This window comes from Hyaena hyaena, unplaced genomic scaffold, assembly GCF_003009895.1.
Source record: "Hyaena hyaena isolate Hyena2069 unplaced genomic scaffold, ASM300989v1 scaffold_406, whole genome shotgun sequence".
In the NCBI taxonomy this organism is placed as follows: Eukaryota; Metazoa; Chordata; class Mammalia; order Carnivora; family Hyaenidae; genus Hyaena; species Hyaena hyaena.
Genome location: NW_024081038.1, coordinates 730,348 through 752,152, shown reverse-complemented (window position 1 = coordinate 752,152; position 21,805 = coordinate 730,348). Strand labels below are relative to the sequence as shown.

General features: G+C 50.9%; 1 protein-coding gene across 5 annotated transcripts in view; it reads right to left on the bottom strand.

Annotated features, from left to right (window-relative positions):
- NUMA1 (nuclear mitotic apparatus protein 1) overlaps positions 1–21,805 on the bottom strand; it is a 71,226-nt gene that overhangs the window by 4,604 nt on the left and 44,817 nt on the right. For 4 of the 5 annotated variants that reach the window (XM_039252026.1, XM_039252025.1, XM_039252027.1 and 1 more), the window contains exons 4-19: positions 16,945–17,024; positions 15,763–15,845; positions 15,126–15,206; positions 13,340–13,427; positions 11,753–11,873; positions 11,084–11,241; positions 10,674–10,791; positions 10,454–10,571; positions 9,963–10,103; positions 8,367–8,489; positions 4,817–8,215; positions 4,362–4,403; positions 2,854–2,922; positions 1,380–1,490; positions 1,057–1,275; positions 783–940 (exon numbers count right to left, since the gene is read on the bottom strand). In XM_039252026.1, coding sequence (XP_039107957.1) covers positions 783–940; positions 1,057–1,275; positions 1,380–1,490; positions 2,854–2,922; positions 4,362–4,403; positions 4,817–8,215; positions 8,367–8,489; positions 9,963–10,103; positions 10,454–10,571; positions 10,674–10,791; positions 11,084–11,241; positions 11,753–11,873; positions 13,340–13,427; positions 15,126–15,206; positions 15,763–15,845; positions 16,945–17,024 — 5,109 coding nt within the window. The remainder of the gene's footprint in view (positions 1–782; positions 941–1,056; positions 1,276–1,379; positions 1,491–2,853; positions 2,923–4,361; positions 4,404–4,816; positions 8,216–8,366; positions 8,490–9,962; positions 10,104–10,453; positions 10,572–10,673; positions 10,792–11,083; positions 11,242–11,752; positions 11,874–13,339; positions 13,428–15,125; positions 15,207–15,762; positions 15,846–16,944; positions 17,025–21,805) is intronic. The other variant, XM_039252028.1, reaches the window with a different exon arrangement.

Sequence of the window (21,805 nt, the reverse complement as noted above, 5' to 3'; positions counted from 1 at the left end):
CTCAAGCCTACCTCTGCCACTAAGGGCCCTTGGGCAAATAACTGCCCCTCTATGCCCCAGTTTCATCTGTTAAAGGAGATAATCACAGAACCTACCTCAGAGGATTGTTGAGGAGTAAATAAATGCATTAATACTCTTCAAGTGTTTTTATAATAGTATGGGCCCATCTCAGCTTCTACACTGGTTATCAGAAAAACTTTCTAGGGGTGCCTGGGTAGCTCAGTTGGGCTACCAACTCTTGATTTGAGCTCAGGTCATGACCCCAAGATTCAGGGATCAAGCCCAGCATCAAGCTCCATCCTGACTGTACTGGAGATTCTCTCTCTCCTACTTGTCTCCTTCACTCGTGCGCTCGCTCTCTCTAAAATAGAAAAACTTTCTAAGATGCAAACTGGACCACATCTTCCTTAATTTCAGGCCCTTCCAAGATCCTGCAGTACCTTCAGGATCAAGTCTAAACTTCAGTGAGGAGTCCAGCCAGGCTCTTTGTCAGCCTTTGCTCTCCTCTGTTCACCAAGCACACACACCTTCAGCAACTTTGGCAGACTGAGCAGGAGCGACGGCCTCCATGAAGCGTTTTCTGAACATTCATTTCTTTTTACTCCCACTGCACCCTACTCAAACACCTGGCCGAACACCTGACAGTCTCCTTATTCTAAGAAAAAGCTCCCAGAACACAAAGGGACCACATCTTCTCAATCTCACTAGCCCCAGTGCCCAAGACACAGTCTGACACACAGTGAGTATTCAGTGGACAAGAGGGAGGCAGGGTGCCTCCTCACCTGGTGATGGTAAGTGGAGTCCCCTCCTCGCAGCTCAAATCTAAGCTGTCAATACTCAAGTCCAGCTGAGGCTTAGCCTGGGGCTCCCGGCTCTTTAGGGCATCAGTTGCCACCTGGAACTTGCCCAGGTCTCGAAGCTGCTGGTCAGCATGGGCAACCTGAGGAAAAGAGAGCCAGGGAGAGTGAAGAGAAGCTTCGGGCAAGGGGCATCCTGGGAGAGGAGGGCACAGGGGTCCAATGTGACAGGGCAGAGTCCATCCAACTGGATACGCACCTGTGCCTCCAGGCTGCGCACCTGGGCGGTAAGGTGGCGGCAGGTCTGCTCAGCCTCCTTGGTCTTCAGCCCAGCCTGCTGCAGCTCCCGCCCCAGCCGTTCAGCTTCAGCCCGCAGCTCCTTGTTTTCCTTCTGCAGCTGCTCCAGGCCCCGTAGCTGCTCCTGCAGCTCTTGGTTCTGCTGCTTCTTGGCATCATAGTGGGTCTTCGCTTTCTCCATCTACATGGGCAGACAGAACAAGTGGGGCGGTGGGGATGGGGTGGGGCAGGGACTGGAGGGAAGCAGGGCGAGTGAGCAGTGGGCCAGGGCTGGGGGCACCTCACCTGCAGCTTGTAGTGCTCAGCTGCCTGCTCCTTCTGGTTCAGCTGGGCCTGCAGCTCGTTCAGCTGGGCCTGGAGGCGCTGGGCCTCTTGCTGACTCTCCCCTCCCTGGGCCTAGAACACATTGACAGCGCTGAACAGGGCAGCTGGTCTGGCTAGGGCACACGAAGCCACTGACTTGCCCTAGCCTCCTGCGTTCCATGGGCGTTTTCAGACCCCTGCATACTCTCAGGACTCACACAAAAAACCCTTTTACCTCTTCCTCCCCCACCCCCGCCAGCTCCTACCCTACGGATATACCACACCCTTCAACACCCACATTGTGCAAGAGCTTTCCCTGTCTAGCTACTGCTATTTCTAGCAGAGTTCTGACAGCCCTACCTTTGCCTTCTTTGAACCCAGGCACAAACTATCTCATTCTTTCTACATGAGTAGTCTCCCCAAGGAGGAAGGGAGCTGATCCTCAGTGAACACTTGGGTGCAGAGCTAAGCACTTGGCATGTGAACTCTCGGAGGACCTGGGAATTCTTTTTCTCCTCACAACCGCTCAAGGAAGAAACTTTATCTCTTTTTTGGAGACGGAGAAACCGAGCCCACAGATTTCAACAAACTGACCAGGGTCATAGCAGGTTAAGATTTGAGCCTTGGCCCACTCGACTCCAAAGGCTGGGTGGGCTCATTTATGATGCTGCACTGCCTCCTGTTCAGACCACAGACTCCTTGGGAGCAGGGCCCATGTCCAGTTCACAACCCTGTGATGCCAGTGAGCATTTAGCTTGTAGAAGACACTGGACTACCCAGCCTTATCTCTCCTACATCTCCTAGCACCAGCAAGGCTCCGAAATGGAGAATAAGCATCTGTTTATCACACAATTATGACATGGAAGTGAGCAGAGGGAAATGAAGCTCTGCTCCCAGCTCCTGTGACCCACCATGTGGCTTTAGTGAGTCCCAGGGCCACTGGTGCCTAACTCCTCTGCCCCTAAGTAAAAGCTATGAAGACTGAACTGCGAGAAAGCAGACATTAGATCAAAAAGGTGACATTGTTGGAAGCATTAAGAATATTAAGTTATGCTGCAGTATTAAATGTTGACAATCCTCAAAGTTAGGTTGTCTAGAGCAGCACCATCCAAAGAATTTTCCACAGTAATGGAAATGTTCTGTATCTGCTCTGTCCAATATGGTAGCCACTAGCCATACATAGCTACTAAGCAAGGGAAATGTGGCCAGTATGACTGAGGAACTCAAATTTTAGTTAATTTAAATAACCACACATGACCAGGGGCAACTAGTGGACAGTGAAGGCCTGTGCAATGGGAGCCACCCTAGTCTCCTCTTGAAAGCTCTAAGAAGGCACATGCAGAGGCTCCTGAGCCACAGGCAGGTGTGAAGCTGCCGTGCCAGGCCCTCAACCCCTTCCTTCTCCCTATCCTTGCTCTGAGGCTGACTGAAGATGGCCCATCCCCCACTGTCCCACCTTCAGCTTCTGCTGCTGCACCTTGCTGGCTTGGTCATGGTCAGCTAACTTCTTACTCAGTTCTTCCACCTGGAGCAGGAAAGGAGAAGAGAAAACTCAGGAGGCCTTCCCCAATGTTCAGAGAACTTAAGAGCTTTCCCCTAGATAAATCCCCAGTGTTCCTAGAAGAAACTCTAATACTTTCTCTGGCCTCCAACTAGGGAACAACCTGTGGCTCAGGCTGGTTGGCAGGACCTAAGTGAGGTGACCCAAACGCAGGTGCTGCCAGAGCCATCTGCCCATGCTCACCTCGGCCCCCAGCCTCCAGATTCAACAGAATCGACTCTGGGGAACTGACATCTCACTACCACCCTACCACTTACTAACACCATTTCCTGGGCTGGGGACAGGAACAAACGACCAAGTCTATTAACTCTAGCAGACAAGGATGAATACCCAACACTCCTCCCCCAAATTGCCAAGACCAACAGGTGCTGACCTCTTCCCATCATCCAGAGGCTGTGAGGGCTGATGCTAGCAATGTGGCTGCTGTGGGTAGCACTGGAAGGCAGACAGGGGCAGCCCTCATACCCAAAGCCTACCCCACTCCCGAAGAGAACAGATGAGATAAGATGAGAAGAGAAGGAAAGGAGAAGAGAAGAGGGAGCAGAACAGCCCAAGCACTGCTGGCTCCTCCAGGCATTCCAGGAGTTCAAGCATGAACAGCAAAGATGAGGGGCAGGAGCTCCATTGCTGACTGTTTTGCTATTCGGTCTGATTGTCCCATCATCTCGGGCTCCCTGGAGGAGGTGGGCGATGGAAGGAGAGGGGACCCGATTCCTCAGCAGGCCTGAGGTTGATGGAGTAGGAGGGGTGGTGGAGAAACCAGTGCGATAGCCTTGATGTCTAGGGCAGCACAGGGAGGTCCTACTGAGGGCCAGGCGGCCAGACCATGCCACCTCCTGTCTCTTATCAAGCTTGGCCTTCCTGCTCCCACGGAGCTCTATTTCATGCTTGGGGTTAAAGCCCCAGAGGGTGATGGGCAGGTGTCCTGAGTTCACAACCCTCCCTGACCTGTGAGGGCTGCATTCATGTCACCTTTATGGCTTCTGCAGAGAAGAAGGGGGCTGTGTCAAGCAAGGCCCACAGGCACTCTGCTATTCCTCTTAGTTTGGCACCCAAACTGGGAATAGAACTTGGAGGTTTGGAAATCCCAAGGACTGCCGGTCACCAGTTGAGACACGGGAAAGATGAAGCCTACCCTACCCCTCATCCCTGACAGGCAGATGAGAGAACAGGACAGGAGAAGGATGGAGAGGCCGACCTGGGATGGGTGGGATGAGGCCCAAGAGAGGGCCCAGTACACCACACTCCTGGGCAGCCCGGACCTGGACTCCATGGCTTGACCCTGCCCCCTTCATAAACAGTTCACAACGGGAGCGGGCGGAGGCAAGCTGCAGCCGGGGCTCATGCACTGAGATGGGTCACCGCTTAAGCAGCCAGCATTTAGCAGGGACCCCGGGCATTACCTGCTTAGTTTTCTCTCTCTGAAACACCTCTAGCTGCTCCACCTGTGCATGGGCGAGGAGCAACAGAGATAAGAGTGAGATGGGGGCCGAAAAGATACTAACCCTGCTGCCAGGCTGGCCTCACTGAGGCTCTGATACTTTCCTTTAAGGAATTAATTTTTTTTAAATGCCAGTTTGGCTCATTCTAGTCCCCAGTGGCCCCTGGATTCTCCACTGCAGGTACGCCTCCCTAGCACAGCGTGCCTCTATAGAATGGACTGATGGCCTTCACAGCTGGACTCCCAAAGGATGAAGCCTTCAGAGAAGGGGAAGCTACAAATGTTTTGTTTAGGACAGTAGGGGGCAACATATTTGAACTCTTATCAAGCCACCCAGTGAGTGAGGGGAGACCAGACGGAACATTGTTCCCTCTCCCAGGTCTGATCTTTGGGGCAAGGTTGAGCTGCGTATCTTACCTGGGCAGTGAGTTTCTGCCTCTCATCCTGGAACCGCTGCCTCTCCTCCAGAACCTTGACCTTGGCACTCTCGTACTTGGCAGTCATCACCTCTAGCTCCCGGGCAGTGTTCTGTGCTTCCCGCTGCATCTCAGCCAGACGGGTCTCGGCGTCAGCACGCACGGCTGCCAGCTCTTGGCCATACTTCTCCCTGGCCTGGTCCAGCTCCACTTCCAGAAATTGCCGGCCAAGGCTGGCCCGCTCGCCCAGCCCCCGGTTCTCTTCTGCCAGAAGGCCATGAGCCTTCTTCAGCATGCTGAGCTGCTCTGCATAGCTGGCTTTCTCGGCCCGCAGCTGCTGAGCTGCTCGCTCTTGTTCTGCCAACTTCTGCCGCAGGGGCACTAGCTCCCCGAGCTCCCGCTGGGCTCGCATCAGCTCTGCCCGCAGCCCACCGGCCGCCTGCTTGCTTTGCTCCAGCTCCTCACGATGGCGTTTCTCAGCGGCCGCCTGCTCAGCCTGCAGCTGCTGGCACAGGTGCTTGGCGGGCAGCAGCTCGCTCACCAGGGCCTGAGTGCTGGTGTGCTCAAGCTGGAGGGCAGAAAGGGCCTGCTCCTTCTGAAAGAACTTTTCCTGCCATGCCTTTAATTCTTGGCCCAGCTCCTCCGCTCGCTCTGCCTGTGAGGCCAACTCCTGCCGCAGGCTCTCTGAGGCCACTCGCTGTTTCTCTGCCTCTTCCCGGAGGGTCTGGACCTCCTCCCGCAGAGCAGAGCTGCGTTCAGCGGCCCTGGCGCTGTTGCTGGCAGTCTCTGCCTGGAGTAGGCGCAGCCTCTCCTCTAGCTTCTGGCTCTTCTCTGACTCAGCTATGACCAGCCGCTTCAACTCCTTGCTCTCACCCTCTTTCTCCAGGACCTGGCGGTTCAGGATAGAGACCTCCTCTTCCAAGCTGCTGATGAGGCTGTTTTTCCTCTCTGCCTCCTGCTGGCCGCGGGCCACTTGGGTCTTCCACTCATCCTCAGCCTTGCTATGGTCTTGGACCTTGGCACGGAGGGTGGCCAGCTCCCTTTGGGCTGCAGCTAAGGTGTCCTGACTGCGCCCCAGCTCCTGGGCCTTCTCCTCTAAGTGGCCCTGCAAGGCCTCCAGAGCAGCAGCCTGCTCAGTGCTGGAGGCACGCTCACGCTCCAGGCTGCTCTCCAGGCCCAAGGCCTTCTCCTGGTGCTCCTGGCACTGCTGCTCCAGCTTGCTCACCTCTGCCTGCAGAGCCTCCAGCTCAGGGCCTTTACGCACACTCTTTCCAGTAGCCTCAGACTGTGCTCCTGACCCAGAAGGGTCGTCTCCACTGGCCATCCCTAGAGATCGCTGGCCTTCCTCCTCTTTCTTGGCCAGCTGTGCCTTCAGTCGCTCCATGGTCTGCTGAAGCTCCCCAAGCTCTGTTCTCTGGGCTGCCTCCTGCCCACGAAGCTTGGCCAGCTCCTGGTCCTTCCCCTCCTTTTCCATCAGGGCGTGGGCCAGGGCTTCCTGAAGGGTAGCAAACTCCACGCGCTGCTCATTGAGAGCATTCTGCAGCCGCATCTCCAGCTCCGCCTTGGCGGCCTTCTCCAGGGCCAGGTCAGCTTGGGCTCGGCCCCGCTCCTGGGTTAGGCGGGCCACCTCCTTCTCCTGCTGCCCACGCTCCTCCTGCTGCTGGCTCTGGCTCTCCATCAGCGCAGCCCGCAGTCTCTCTAGTTCACTGCCCATCTGCTCTGCCTCCCGCTCCATGGCCTGTAGTGCAGCCTGTGTGCTGCAGAACTGGCGTCCCTGCCGCTCTTCTGGCCACTCTGACTCTCTGTCTCCTGCCCTCGGGGGCTCCTTGAGTAGCTCGCGGGGAGCTGTTTCCTGCTGCTCCCCTGTCTTGCGCACCAAGGCCTCCAGGCGGGCCACCTCCTTGCTGGTGGCGGCCATCTTCTCCTGCAGAGCCGAGAGGTCGTCTGCAAGCTTCTGGGCCCTGACCTCCTTCTCCTGGACCTGCTGGAGCGCCCTAGCCAGGTTGGCATGGAGCTGAGCTAGTTCACTCTGCTGCCGGCTTATCTGGAGCTCGCTGTGGGCCTCTATCCCTGCCACCTTCTCCTTGGCCTCCTGTAGTTCCTGGCGGGCCTTCTCACATTCCTCCTTCAGGGTCATCAGCTGCTCCTGGAACATGGCACCATACTGTGCCTCCTCCTGCTGGCTGTCCTCGTACCGCTCGCGCCAGGTGGCCACCTCCTTGGCAAGCTGTTCACACTCGCCCTCAGCTTCGCGCTGGGAGACTACAGCCTCTGCTAGTTCCTGCCGCAGGGTTTCCATCTCGGCCTGATGAGCCTCCCCAAGCTGCCGTAACCGGGCCTCCAGCCCCTTACGCCCAGCCCGCTCTTCTTCTAGCTCCTTCCGCTCCTGCTTCTGCTGTTCCACCAGGCACCGGGTCTCCGCCTCCAGCTTGGAGATGTGACGCTGCTGCTCCTCCAGGGCGTCCGTGGCCCTGCGCTTCTCCTCTTCCAGGCTGCCCTTGGTGATCTTCAAGGACTCCTCAAGAGCCCGGACTTGCTCCTGGAATTGGCCCTTCTCCAGGGCCACCCGTTCTCTCTCAGTTGCTTTTTGTTGCTCAGACCTTAGCTGGGTCTTTAGCTCTACCACCTGGGCCTGGGTCTCACTCTGCTCCTGGCGGGCTGCCTCAACACAAGCATGAAGTTCCTCCACTTTTTGGCTCAGCTCTGCCTTCTCCTGCTGGACTTGAGTCACCAAAGACTGGGCACTGTCCCGGGCTTCCTTAGCAGCCTGAAGCTGCTGTTGCAGGACCTCTAGCTTGGCAGTCTTCTCCTTCTCCAATACTTGCAGCTGCTGGAGGGCCAAGTCCCTCTCCCTTAAAGAGGCCTGCTGCTCCTCAGCAGCAGCAGCCAGCTGCTGGGCATGGTCTCGCCTGGCTGCCTCCTGCTCCTGGGCAGCTTCCTCTAACTGCTTCTCCTTTTGCTTCAGGCTGCTGCTCAGCTGCTCCACCTGCTGGCGGAGACCCTGAGAGGCCTGTTCTTGTTGCTGGAGGGTCTGTGCTAGCTGGGCCTGCTCCTTTTTGGCCTGCTGCTTCAGGCCAGCCAGTTCTTGATCCTGCTGCTGGACAGTGGCTTTGAGGGTGGTGAGCTCAGCAGTCACTGTGGTCACCTGGGCAGACAGCCTGGCCTCCTGAGCCTGAGAGGCCTGCTCTACCTCTTCTTTGGCCTGGCTGAGGTTGGACAAGGAGCCCTGCAGCTCGGCAATCAGACCAGCCAGCTGCTGCTTTTCTTCTTCAAAGTGGCTGCGCTCAGCGAGCAGCTTGGCTTCCCTCTGGCCCTGCTCAGTCTCCAGAGCCTCCACCCTGGCTCGGAGCTGGGTGTTGTCTGCAGCAAGAGAGGCTGCCTCCTGCTTCAGGGTTTCCAGCTGGTGAGATAAAGAGACAAAGAGGATAAACACGACTCCTCAATCACCATGGACCCCGTGAGAATTAAGGGACATGAGCCTGAATGTACCAAGCACAGATCCACGCCAGCCCCAGCACACAGGTCTTATTACTGCTCCTGTGCGTTCCTACCTGCAAGGCGTCACCCAGCACTTCACCCTTCTCCCGGGGTGGGTTTTCTCGCAGCTGGGCCAAATGTTCTTCCAGCTGTGAAAGTTTTCCCTGAAGGATTTCGTTCTTTTCTTCAAGGCATTTCTGAGAGTAAAACAAGAGCCTCATGTGAACAGGGGTGGGACAGGCACCACGTTACCAACAAAATATGGAGCCCTACCACCCTGTTATCAAGATCCCTTGGGGCGCCTGGGTGGCTCAGTTGATTAAGTGTCCAACTTCCGGCTCAGGTTGTGATCTTGTGGTTTGTGGGTTTGAGCACGTCAGGCTCTGTGCTGACAGCTCAGAGCCTGCTTGGGATCCTCTACCCACCCCCTGCCCCTCCTTGACTCATGCTCTTGCTCTCTCAAAAATAAACAAACAATTGAAAAAAAATCTCCCAGGACACCTGGGTGGCTCAGTGAGTTGAGCATCTGACTTCAGCTCTGTCATGATCTCAAATCCCATGAGTTGGATCCCTCCATCAAGCTCTGTGCTAACAGCCTGGAGCCTGCTTCGAATTCTGTGTCCCCTTCTCTCTCTGCCCCTCCCCCACTTGTGTGCGGTCTCTCTCAAAAATAAACAAACATTAAAAACAAAACCCAAAAAACTCCTGTTCCCGTGACCTAAGAAAAAACTCAGAAACCATGGACCGAGGATCATGAGGAAACTGATTTTCTAACCTTAGTTTCAGGGATGAATTAAATCATATGACTTGCTAATAATTTCTTCTGCCACTGACTTCACTTCATATTTCCTTTAAAAAGTTTTTGTTTCCCTTACTATATGCTCTTCCTCCAACAAGTCTGGGCTCCCAAATTATCCAGACACTCACCAGCTTAAAAATATCCCTAGCCTTTCTGGGCATCAACAGCAGCACCCACAGCACCTCCCACCCCCAGCTCCACCTCCTCCCGTTGCTCACTAAGCAGCTGCGAGGACTATGCTGGGTCCTCTCTGAATTCGTGATCCACCTGACAGAGATGGGAGGTATTGCTATTGCTGTCCCTCTTTTGCAGAGCAAAATCTAAAGCTCAGATATTAAGTGCCTTGCCCTTGGGCTACAAGGGTAATAAATGGTAGAATGGGGTTCTTAAAAATAGCAATAAAAATAATAGTGGGGCACCTAGCTGGCTCGGTTGGTACAGCGTGTAACCCTCGATCTTGGGATTATTAGTTCAAGCCCCACACTGGGTGTAGAGATTACTCAAAAATAAAATCTTTAAAAAAATAATAGTAACTAATTCACTGGAAGCTTACTTTGCACCACACTATGTATGCAGTACCTTACAATGGCTGATGAGGCAGCTACTCATTATTTTTCCCACTTTACAGAAAGCATGCTTAGAGAGAAAAAAGGTCAATTAACTTGTCCAAGAACCACACCTTGTAAACCGCAAAGACAGGACGCAAAGGTGGTGTACTGGATGTAAGCCTACAATCTTTCCATTACGGTACACGATTAAACTTTCAAGAAAAGACAGCTTAATTCCGAAAGGGCCCAAAGAATAGAGCGGTAAATGGAATTCAGCTTTGAACAGGTACTGTGACCCTGACACCCCAAAGCAGAAGGGTTACCTTGTCCTGCAGGGCTGTGCTGAGCTCCTTCTCGAGATGGGCCTGTTTCTCCACCCACTCTCGAGTGGCTTTGCTGTGCTCTTCTGTCAGCTCATTGAGGGCACCCTGAAGTTGCTGCAGGTGACTGGCGAATTCCCGCAGCTGAGACAGACAAGTGGGAGTCCCCAACACCCAAGGTCAAAACTAGTACCACCACTTCTGTATGCCTCCCAAACTCCAGGGGCTGTAGGTGTCCAACTATCCCCCTAACCCTGCTCAAACCGATTACAACCGACCATTTCTTTAACTCAGGACTCAAAATTTAGGGCCACAACCCCATCCCTGGCAACAGCCAATTATGGGACAAGGAAAGGGCCGAAGTATGCAGGTCTCTGCAGAGACCGGAGCACAGGACAGATACCAGGACATTCTTTTCAACCCTCTCTTCGGAATCCTCCAAACTCAGCCCCAACAGGCCTCCAAGTGGAGACTAGACTCCCCCCAGCCCTCACCTTAAAGGAAAGGTCCCCATTCTCCTCAGAAAGCTGGTTAATTTTGCGATCCATCTGGCTCTTCTCTGTCTTCAGGTCCTGGCACTGCTTCAGAGTTTCATGGAGCCGCACAGTGAGGCTGAGGGAGGGGGGCAGTTAGAAAAGACAGTAGTACCCTCACTTCCACTCCATGGGTGCAGGGTGGGGTGGGGAGCTGGGAAGAAAGCAGGGAGGATTATACCTCTCATTCTTGCCACGGAGCTCCTCAAGCTCCCTGGGCTCCGATGGGCTGGCCGCCTGCTTCTCGTTGAGCAGAGCCAGGCGGTCAATGCGCTGCTGCATCACAGCTATCTGCGCATCTGCCCCCAAGGAGGGGAGAGGAGGAGAGCGGAGAGTCAGCACAGAACTAAGGAGAAGAGAGGAGGAGGAGGCGGCATCCAATCTAAGGGAAGGGGAGGATGGGGGCAAGGGCAGCACCAGACACCAGGTCAGCCTGACTGGCCCATGGCTGAGCCCTAAGCTCCAGAGCCAACAGAACAGACACCACAAAACAGAGGGGCCTGTTCCTCACACAAACCTGGCACTTTCCTGGATAAAAAAACCTCAATGCTGCCCATTCACATGCTATCTGCCAGCGTGCCAGGTGCCTACCCTTCTCGGTGAGGAGCTTGCGGTTCTCTGCCACCTCCAGCTCCAGCTCATCTCTATTATTTCTCTCATCAGCGAGCTGTTTCTTCAGTCGTCTCATCTGGAATTGTGGCGTCTGCAGGATGTCGCCCATCGGGGAGGCCGGAGAACCTGAGAGGAAGCTGAAGAAGGAGATGCCATGGTCAAGAGTCCCAAGTGTGAGGGCTGAAGGAAGGGAAGAGCAACAGGCAGGGATGGGCAAGCAGGACTCTAGGGATGTAAGCACTGGCTGGGAGACTAAGCACCTTGGCTCTGTTGGCACCTCATGCCTCATGACTGACCTCGAGAAAACTTTTCTTCTCCCTTCTCCAAGCCTCAATTTCAATTTTTGTCCAAAAAAAAATTTATCCTCACCTCTACAGAGCTGCACTGAGAAAAGGGACTTTAGCATGATCTCCAAGAAAGAAAGGGATTCCATAAACAGGGAACAGCCTTTGAGGGAGGCCTTCCACCAAAAATGGATGCCAGTCAATTCCCCTCATTAACACTGGGGCAGGTGAGAACATCTACAGGACACTCCAAGCATAGTCTGATGATGTGAACAGGCTGGTGAACAGTGTCAGCCTCTAGAATGCAGGGATCTGAAGACTGGATGTTGAGGCCCCACCCCTGGAGAGGAGGCCCAGCACATACTTGTTCCCACTGGAAGAGGCAACCTTCTGTAGCTCTAGGAAGCGAATCTCCCTTTTGGCCTGGTGGCTGGGTGGAGACAGCTCTTCAGAGGTGGCACTGGAGCAGGTAGAAGGGACAGGAGCTAGAGCAAGGAGCAAACCAACCACACAGAGGTTAATAAAAGGGGGAACAGATTTGCATCTTTATACAATTTGAGAACTTGCCTGAGTGGAAGTGGATCCACAGACAATTATATCTAAGCTCAAGAGTGAGGCCACCAGGCAGAATATGAAACCTGGCATCTGGGTTATCCAGAGGTCAGTGTTCCTCAGCCCAGTCAAGCAAGCAACTTCCATTTCCACAGCTCAGCAAGTGCTCGAGGACAGCATAGGGGAGTGAGGGTGTTCTCCTGGCTCAGAGACCAGACCAAGTGCTCATGCTTTCCCCTCCATCCAACACTGCCGAGGCAGCCTGGGAGCCCTGAGCAGGATCTCCTCTCAGCCCAACAACTTCTCAGATGAGAGCCGCTGGCCTCTTTTCTCAACTCCTCCATTCTAACATCTTGTCCTGCCAACACAAACCTCTTAAAACCTCCTCCTCCCACGGTTCCCACTACCACTCTCACGCGGCTCTCCTAGTCTCCCTATCTGCCCCTCCCTCCCACACCCACACTCTAAGCTCCCAGAGTTCTGCTGGGGGCTCCCTACACTGCCCACAGTGCCCATGGCTTCAATGGCCATCACACACTGACCTGTAAACCCACAACCTGGTCCAGAGCCCTCACCTATATTCTAGACTCACACTTTCAACACCTCCATCTGAAGGGCTGAAGAGGGACCTGAATATCAGGAACATCAAATTCAGTGGCTGGAAGACAACCTGCCTAAACCCACGCCTTACATCTCATCATCATTAGAGACCCTCTTCATCAGAAGACAGGGGGAGCTCTCACCCTTTCTAGCATACTTCCAGCATGACATCTGCCTTCCCACCTAGAACACGAGCTTCATGTGGAGAAAAGCCATTTTTTAGACACTACTCCCAGCTTCTAAGCCTAGAGTAACAATTGCTTAAAAAATAAAAAAACAGGGGCTCCTGGATGGCTCAGTCAGTTGAGTGTCTGACTTCAGCTCAGGTCATGACCTCACAGTTTGTGGGTTCGAGCACCACATTGGGCTCTGTGCTAACAGCTCAGAGCCTAGAGCCTGCTTTGGATTCTGTGTCTCCCTCTCTCTATGCCCCTCTCCTACTTGCACATGCACACTCTCTCTCTCTCTCTCTCTCAAAAATAAAACGTTTAAAAAAGTTTTAAAATAAAAAACAGAAAAAAAGGTTATGTGTGGGGTGATCAAAGACAACTTAACAGAGATGGGATCACTTGTAACGTCCTGCTCAGGCACCGCCAGGCAGCAGGAGGAGCTTGGTAAGAACTGGGATGATGGCAACATGGCCCAGAAATCGACCTATTCCATTATACACACTTTTCCTGAGCACAAACTCTGCCTGGCGCTGGGACCTGAAACAACCCCCCACTGCGTTTCTCAACAATTTGGGGTCCTAGCAGTGTCCAACTCAGACAGGGCATCCTCAGGACTGGGCCCTGCTTACCTTTCTGCAAGAAGTTCTCTAGGTCCTCATTCAGGTTCAGCCCATCCTCATGATCCAGCACAAATTTGAGTATGACTGCTAACTCAGCCTGAGCCAGAGACAGAGAAGAGGAGCATCACTTCGGTGCCAGGGAGGCCTGAAGAGATGGAGGGGTGCCACACCAGCAGTGCCAGTCCCAGGAACTGCTGAAGACCAGTCTTCCCCTCAAAGCCTATAGCTCCCAGTCCAGCTGAGAACATTCTACTATAGATGTGTTGCCCTGCTGGCCCCCTCCCCCTCAGTTACTCTGAAGATGCACCAGGGTCAGAGAGAGTTCCTATGTGACTTCACTCCTGACCGCAGAGAAGAAAATGGGCAAAAACAGTAGCGCTGTCAGAAAGTTTTTATACATAATTATGTTGCCCTCTTCCAAATGACCCTCACTGTTGTTCTTGGTGTGAGTGAGAACACCTCCAGGGCTCATCCAAAGCTTACCTACCAGCTCAGCTGTAAAATCTGCCCTTTTCTGTCTCAATTCCAAAGCTACAGAGTTGATCTGATTTTTCTGGCCACCCTGCTATATAGTTCCTTACCTTTTAGAATTCCTGTTTCTGGGGCACCTAGGTGGCTCAGTCGGCTAGGCATCCGACTCTTATTTTGGCTCAGGTCATGATCTCACAGTTCATGGAATCAAGCTCCATGCTGGGCTCTGTGCTGACAGCACGGAGCCTGATTGAGATGCTCTCTCTCACTCTCTGCCCCTCCCCTACTCATACACACTCTCTCCCAAAATAAATGAACTTAAAAAAAAATTATCTCTACCAGGTCTGTGGCCAGCTTGCAGCAGAGAAAAGGTTAAAGGAAGGAACCACCCATTCCTCCCACTACGTGAAAGGCCACAGCTCTCTGCGCACTGCTCCCTGACCCCCCAGTCACCTACATTACCCACTGTGGCACCCCAGCTCCTCCTGCTCTGGGAAATAAAGGACAGCTGCTCATGCAAAGCCAACATCAGGCCCCACATGGCAGGTAGTTTCTAGAAACCAGGTCATTCCCTCTACAGTGAAGCCACTACAGCAACTCTTCTTCACTTATGGACCAAATAGAAGAGGGGAGAGAAGGTAACAGCTCTGAGCTAGACTGTCATGATGGACAAAGATATTCTCTGTCACTAACCCTTCCCATTACAGGAAAGGAGGAAAAAAGTGGAGTGACAGTTTGTGTAAAAACATACACACTCACATGGGAACACATACATGAGGAAACAATAATTTCTATATATTATCCAACACAGTACAGTTACAACTATAGTTAACTATATGTACATGAATGGGGCACTTGGGTGGCTCAGTGGGTTAAGCATCTGACTCTGGGCTTCAGCTCAGGTCAAGATCTCACGGTTTGTGAGTTCAAGCCCCCATGTCAGACTCTGTGTTGATAGCATGGAGTCTGCTTGGGATTCTTTCTCTCCCTCTCTCTGCCCCTTCACTGCTTATACTCTCTCTCAAAATAAATAAACAAACATTAAACACACACACACACACACACACACACACACACACACACGAAAAAGGACTTGGAAATATATCCCTTAAAAGTTAACAGTTATCTCTGGGAATGAGATTACTAGCAATTTTATTTCCTTCTTTTGTATTTTTCAATATTTTCCAGACATTCTATAATGAATGGCTGTAATTACTACAACATAATTTTTTAAAAGAACAGTATATGTTGTTGAAAGAAAACCAGTGGAGTGAGGTGAAGCACAAGCTAGGCCCACCAGGTGTGGTGGAGGCACAGGGCTTACCTGAATCTTATATTCAAATTGTTCCCAGTCTCTGGGACTTTTGGAGCTCATGGTGGAGTGGTATAAGAGCAGCATGGTCATCTAGAAGCCAAAGAGAAGACAGTCACTGAGCAGGGTTATTTCTTCTCAGTGCTTCCCTCTCTGGGCTGTTCTGGGGACTCTGAGATATTCTGAAGGCTTTTCCAGAGCTCCTAGCACTCAGCAGCCCCAGGTCCCTGCCCTTAACTGCACCAGGAAACACCTGACTGAGGACTCACGGCCCACTGTACAAAAAACCTGGTGCACAACTGAATTCCTGAACTCATGGAATGTAACTACGAAGCTTAAACTGCCCTCTATAGGCCAGCACCCAGAAACAGGAGAGGGTATGAAGGAGACTGAGCTAAAAAGAAGACTATGACAATTGGGTGAGGCCCAATTCCTGCCAGGTCTTCACTGAAGCTAGTACATCTCTCTGTCATAGGGCACGGGCTCCAAGAATCCTTGGGCTGAATCAGCCTCTGCCTCAGCCAGGTGGCTGACCTCCAACCTGCATGAGCCCCAGAAATAAAGTCCCCACTACTTCCCCTGGGTTAAGAGAAGGCCTGGCAGGTCCATCTAGTGCCACCCTCCTACCCATCTGGTATTCCATAGGTACCTTGGCCAATTCCAGCTCTGACCCTTCCATCACCTTCTGCACGGACACCAGGCATTCCAGAGAAGAGGGATGTTTTCGGTTTTCTGTAATGAGGACAATGCAGAAAACAGGGTGAACTTCCTGGACACCATCTCTGAGATCATGAGAACACCTCAGAGTAGAACAGAATCACCATCTCTGGTGGGGCTAGGAGACTCCTTACTCCTACGTCCTCTCTCCCCCAATATATACATTTCCACCTGAAGTTAGCTTTATCCTAGGTCAGTCCAGGAACTACAGGGATAGTAGGCTATGTAAAAAGCAGGTTACAAATTCACAGCAGCACTGAGACGTGACACTCCACTTACCCACCCAATGCATCAACTCCTGCTCAGCACCAGAGAGAAGGAACCAGAGAGTCCAGGTTATCTAGGGTCTTGTTCTAGGTAAGGTCGTAGAGGAAGCCTAAAGCTGAGTCAGACCAGGAGGACTAGGGACACCTGGTTCTTCTGCTGTTTTGTCAACTATTAACCTTTGCTTTATTTAAATCTATTATCACCTCTCCCATAACTCTCCTGAGGGGGTGATGGCTGATAGCTCCCATGTCAAAGGGGAGGACTCTGTGTCCATGACTGTACAGGGAGGGAAACTGACACTGCGCTACCTATGCATCTGTTCTTACTACCCACCAACCTTAAAAGCAGTTATTATCTTTATTTTATAGACAAGGAACCTAGGTCCAGAAAGGTCATACAAGCTGTGAGTGAAAGAGCCCAGACCTCAACCTAAATCTGCCTCTGCCCCTACATCTATTGCCTAGGCAATTAATTCAGTTATCCAGGGGAAATGTTTTTCTTGCAAGGGAAGGATAACATGGATCCATCCCTCTCCTCCAACTCCTTGCACAGGTGGAGGGTTGGGAGCCCAAGAAGATGAATCCCAAACACTGACCTCTGGCTCTACCTGGATCTCAGAAATGGGCTCTGGGACTGAAGGGACACTCTTCTTCCCTGATGGCATAAGCATCACCAGACCCAGGGAAACAGTTGTATTCATCTCTGTGGTACAGAGTCAGTAGCCTTCAGCCTCCGCTCCTCCAGACTCCTGTGAGCTGGTTCCTCCAGACTCCCAAAGTCCCGGGAGTTGAGGAAGCAGCTCCTTCTTAGGAGCTCCTTACCTTTTCTAGGTAAGAAAGGTGCTTACTTTGCAAAAAACTGCACACAAAGTCCAGTCTCTCTGGCACCGGCCGTTGCAGGATTTGCTGCCCCTCATCAGTGCCGTGGCTAGAAAAAGAACAAGTATCAGGATGAGAGTACTTAGCAATCCTTCCCTCCTTGCTACTCCATTCCATGCTACCTCCCCCTTCCTTCAGGCTTGGTCTGTACTGGAACTGGGAGACAACCAGACCAGATGCTGGCAGCAGGGGAGAAGATACCAAAGAGCCATTTGGTCAGAAGAAACTGTGTGGCGAGTGAGAAGTGGGAACTTGAGGCAGGAAGTCCTTTTAGAAAAGATGGCACTTTGCCACCCTCTTCATGAATATGAAAAAGCTCTGTAGGAAGGGGGCCGAAAGGAGAGGACAAAGATGAGAAGATGAAGGGGAAGCTAGGTTTAGTAGTCTGGAATGGCTCAACTGTAAAAGGTCAGGAAGCCTGGGAAACATGGCTAGAGTAAGACAGATGATGGAAAGGGAAAAACAAGTCCAAGAACTCAAAGAATAGGAGGGAATTCCCAAGAGTCTGAAGGGACAGGGCAAAATTCAACACAACAGACCAAAGGCTGAGATGGCTAAGGCCAAGGGACAACACTCAGGTGGCTGGGTACTGCAGCGCTGGTCTGTTTAACTGGAAGGGCAGGCTAAGTGCTGAGAGCTCTGGGGGAAGGGTGGCAGCAGGGGGAGCCCTCACGCAGCCTGGGCCCCTGGCACTCAGGCTAACTGCTAGGTCAATTTCACTGGAGAATAATAGCTCCACTAGGAATTAGAAAGCGGATTTTTCTCCTTGGGCTTCTATGGCTAGAGATACTGATTAAAGGGGCCTTTTGTTCTTCAATCTCCAGGTTCTACTGAATCTCCAGGTTTCTCAGTCAACTTTCTGGAGGGCAAGGCAGGCCCTTGAGCCAGAGAACTTCACAGTGCCAGACATCTTGCAAAGCATAAGCAGCACCCAAGCCAAGACCACAAACGTACCTCCCTCTCTCTCCCACATGATTACAAAGCCTTCTTACAAGTGAACGCCCCCCGCCTCCCACGAAAAGCCATTTTCTGGATAGCTGGTGTGTGATTAGGGACTCCTACAAAGCCATGAGGAGATGCTAATCTCCCCCCAGACTCCTTCAAGAGCCATCTTCCCTACCCACCCACAATCCGGAACATTGTGACTCCTTGCCTCAGGAGAGAGCAATAATTTCTCTAATAGATAAAATTTCTCCAATAGATAAAAATAAAGAGGATTCTCAGGTTAAATGTTTGAGAAATGCTGGGTTAAACCAAACCGAGCATTTTCTAAAGAAGAGGATATAACATGAATTATTTCCTAAACCTATCTGACCATAAAACCTCTTTTTTCCCCCCACTAAGCCCCTAGGATAAGTAAATTTGCATGAAATAGGCTTTAAAAATGCTAGGCCTGTACAACTCAGCAATTGCACTACTAGGTATTTATCCAAGGGATACAGGTGTGCTGTTGTGAAAGGGCCCATGGCACCCAAATGTTTATAGCAGCACTATCGACAATAGCCAAAGTATGGAAAGAGGCCAAATGTCTGTCAATGGATGAATGGATAAAGATATATATATCCATATATAATATTTATATATAATATATATATATAATATAGATATATATATAATGGAGTATTACTCAGCAATCAAAAAGAACGAAATCTTGCCATTTGCAACTACGTGGATGGAACTAGATGGTACCATGCTAAGCCAAATTAGCTGGAGAAAGACAAATATCATATGACTTCACTCTTTTGAGGACTTTAAGATACAAAACAGATGAACCTAAGGGAAGCAAAAATAATATAAAAACAGGGAGGGGGACAAAACATAAGAGACTCTTAAATACAGAGAACAAACAGAGGGTTGCTAAAGGGGTTGTGGGAGGGGGATGGGCTAAATGGGCAAGGGGAATTAAGGAATCTACTCCTGAAATCACTGTTGCTCCATATGCTAACTTGGATGTAAATTAAAAAATAATTTTTTTAAAATGCTGGACCTGGAGTATTCCAGCCAATCCTTTAAAAGTGAGTTCAAGTCTTATCTGCAACCACTACTAGTCATGCCTCCCACCTCTCTCTCAGGACTTTCTGCAGCACTGATACAATAGCATCATTTACAAATGATGCTCTAACTGTGTGACCTGAAAGCTAGGATACAGGAGGTACTCAGTACATATGGGTTGACTGACAAATGAGGGATGCTTTGTAACAGGAAGAGCAAAGGTCAATGTCAGTAACATAAATGTCAGGGCTTTCGGTTTTCTGGCAAAAATGACTCTACTAAACTTTGCTATTCAAGTCTCACAGATATCACAGAGATGGGACAGACTTTTTGCTTCAGGCTATTCTTAACACAGAACAGAAAGGGAAACTTGTTAAGAGAGGCTGACGCCAATGTATTTTCCCAGAGAGAAGGCCAAGTGGCCAGAGAACAAGACTTGTTCAATCCCTACAGCTGCTATCTGCCACCAACCCTGCCATCCTCCATGGCCTTCCCAGAGAACCAGCATCTGATTTAGGTTAGCAACAGTAGCAGCATCCACAATGAAAAAGCCAGAACACATTTACCAAGAACACATCTTTCTTCCCAAAGGAGGCTGATTTGCATTGTCCTGGATCAGAGATGGAGATTAGGATTAACCTGGAATTTCAATGGCCCCTCCCCCTAGGGGGTGTGTGTGCATGCGCACACACTCACTTGTTTTCTTCCTCCCTCCTCTCTCACCCTCCTTCTACCTCCACTCCTCCTAGTCATGCTCCAGAGTTGCATGCTCCAATAACTGAGCCAACCAGGTGCCCAAAAAAACAAACACACACAACAAAAACCATGCTGCAGCCTATTGTACTTTACAACACAAGGAATACTACACCTGGCTGCCCATCTTTTTGTGATGTTGAAATTAAACAGTAAGCTAGGTCTTGTCAGCCTAATGGTTTTACCAGCCACTGATGTTAACTGTCTAGATCTACCACTTCATTAGGGTTTGAAAAATAATTACTTTCATTAAGAATTGCAAAATGCTAACTTATAGGTGGTATATAATTCCACCTATGAAGAATCCGTGCAAAAACAAGAACACAACAAAAAACCCTTCAGCTAATCAAGGCTGGATCTAATTACCAGTTTACAGGCAACAAGGTGGGGGGTGCGGAGAACAAACTGAGCGATACCATGATGATACAATTAATAAAATTCAGGGGCACCTGGGTGGCTCAGTCAGTTAAGCACCCAACTTTGGCTCAGGTCATGATCTAAAGGTTCGTGGGTTCGAGCCCCGCATCAGGCTCTGTGCTGACAGTTCAGAACCTAGAGCCTGCTTCAGATTCTGTGTCTCCCTCTCTCTGCCCCTCCCCTGCTCGCACTCTCTGTCTCTCTCTCAAAATTAAACAAACATTAAAAAAAATTTTTTTAAATAAAGAGTAAAATAAAATCCAGAACTGAGAAAATTCTACAGGATCAGGGGAAAAAAATAGGGTAAGGTATGGAGGTAGAAATAGTAGGAGAACAAGACTGGTGGGAAGAGATGAGCCCCTGATCAAAGTTCTTCAATACCAATGGTGGAGATTTTAGATTTCAACCTCCTGGTAATGAAGAATCCATCCCTGAGGTCCACCAGCTGTGGGACACCCACAATAAAAGCAGGACTGGAGGAAGAAGGTTCCTGAGGTCACATGCCCTGGGACTATGCACAGATTAGAGCAGAACCAAGCCACGAGGACTGGGTATCCAGAATGAGGTAGAGGCAGGGATGGGAGAAGTCTTCTAAAGGACAAACTGAGAGGAAGGTGACCGAGTAGAATCACTGCCAAGGAGAGGGAGGAATTTAAGATGTTGAAAGGTCCTGCCTAGGTAACTGGGAAAAAAAATGGTACTGTCTGTATCAAAGTAAGAAAAGAGTGACCTCTTTCAGAGGCACTAAGGCAGGTGCTGATTAGAGCCACAGGGACTTTTAAAAAGCCTTGTAAGACATCCCACCATCAACATACACTTTAAAAACTACATTCAAAAAATTAAAACCAAAAACCACTCTAGTAGAATCCATCTGTTCTAGGCTACTCAGCCCCACTAGACTTTACTGATGAAGAATAGCAACTACATTTTTGTTCACTTACTCAACAACCATTAATTAAAACCAAATCAGTGTACTGTCCTAAGCTAGGTGCAGAGGATCCCAACGAGAATCAGATCCAGTCCCTGCCTCTGACAAGCTCAGTTCTGCCTTCTCCCTATGAAGCGGTGGCCAAACTGCTTCACAGAGATGCTTAAGCCCCCACCCCAGTTCCTACCTGCTATGTGTAGAACACAAACACCTGCAGTCAAACTCCAGCCGATCCCTGACCTGGGGTCTCCTGGTCTACCGTGCTTTCCTTTGAAAAAGGAGGGTCCTCTCCACTGTCCCCTCAATTCTCTGTATTATGGCTGATCCCACTTCTGCCCACAGCACAGAGATGTGAAAGGTCAGTTCTGCCCTAACTCCTGAAGGCTGATGACAGAGGAAAAAGGACAAACTATATGAGCCTAAACAAATAACTGTAGGTTACAGCTTGACCCATCTTTGCTTGGTGCCAGAGAGGGAAGATACATCAGGGAGGCCCAGTCTGCTGATTCCCCAAATAACTGAGAGGTTCAAAGACGTAAAAGAAAAAGAAAAAAAAAAAGCTCACTAGAATCCTGGCTAGGGGACACCAAGGAGCTTATCAAATGCTAATCAATCTCACAAAGCAAGTTAATGAGGCAAGGGAAACCCCCAGAAATGCTATAATGGTTTAGAAAGGGGCAGATCAGTGCTGGGCTAACAAGTTTGAGATAAGATTTCTAGGTGCTGCTGATTTCCCTTAA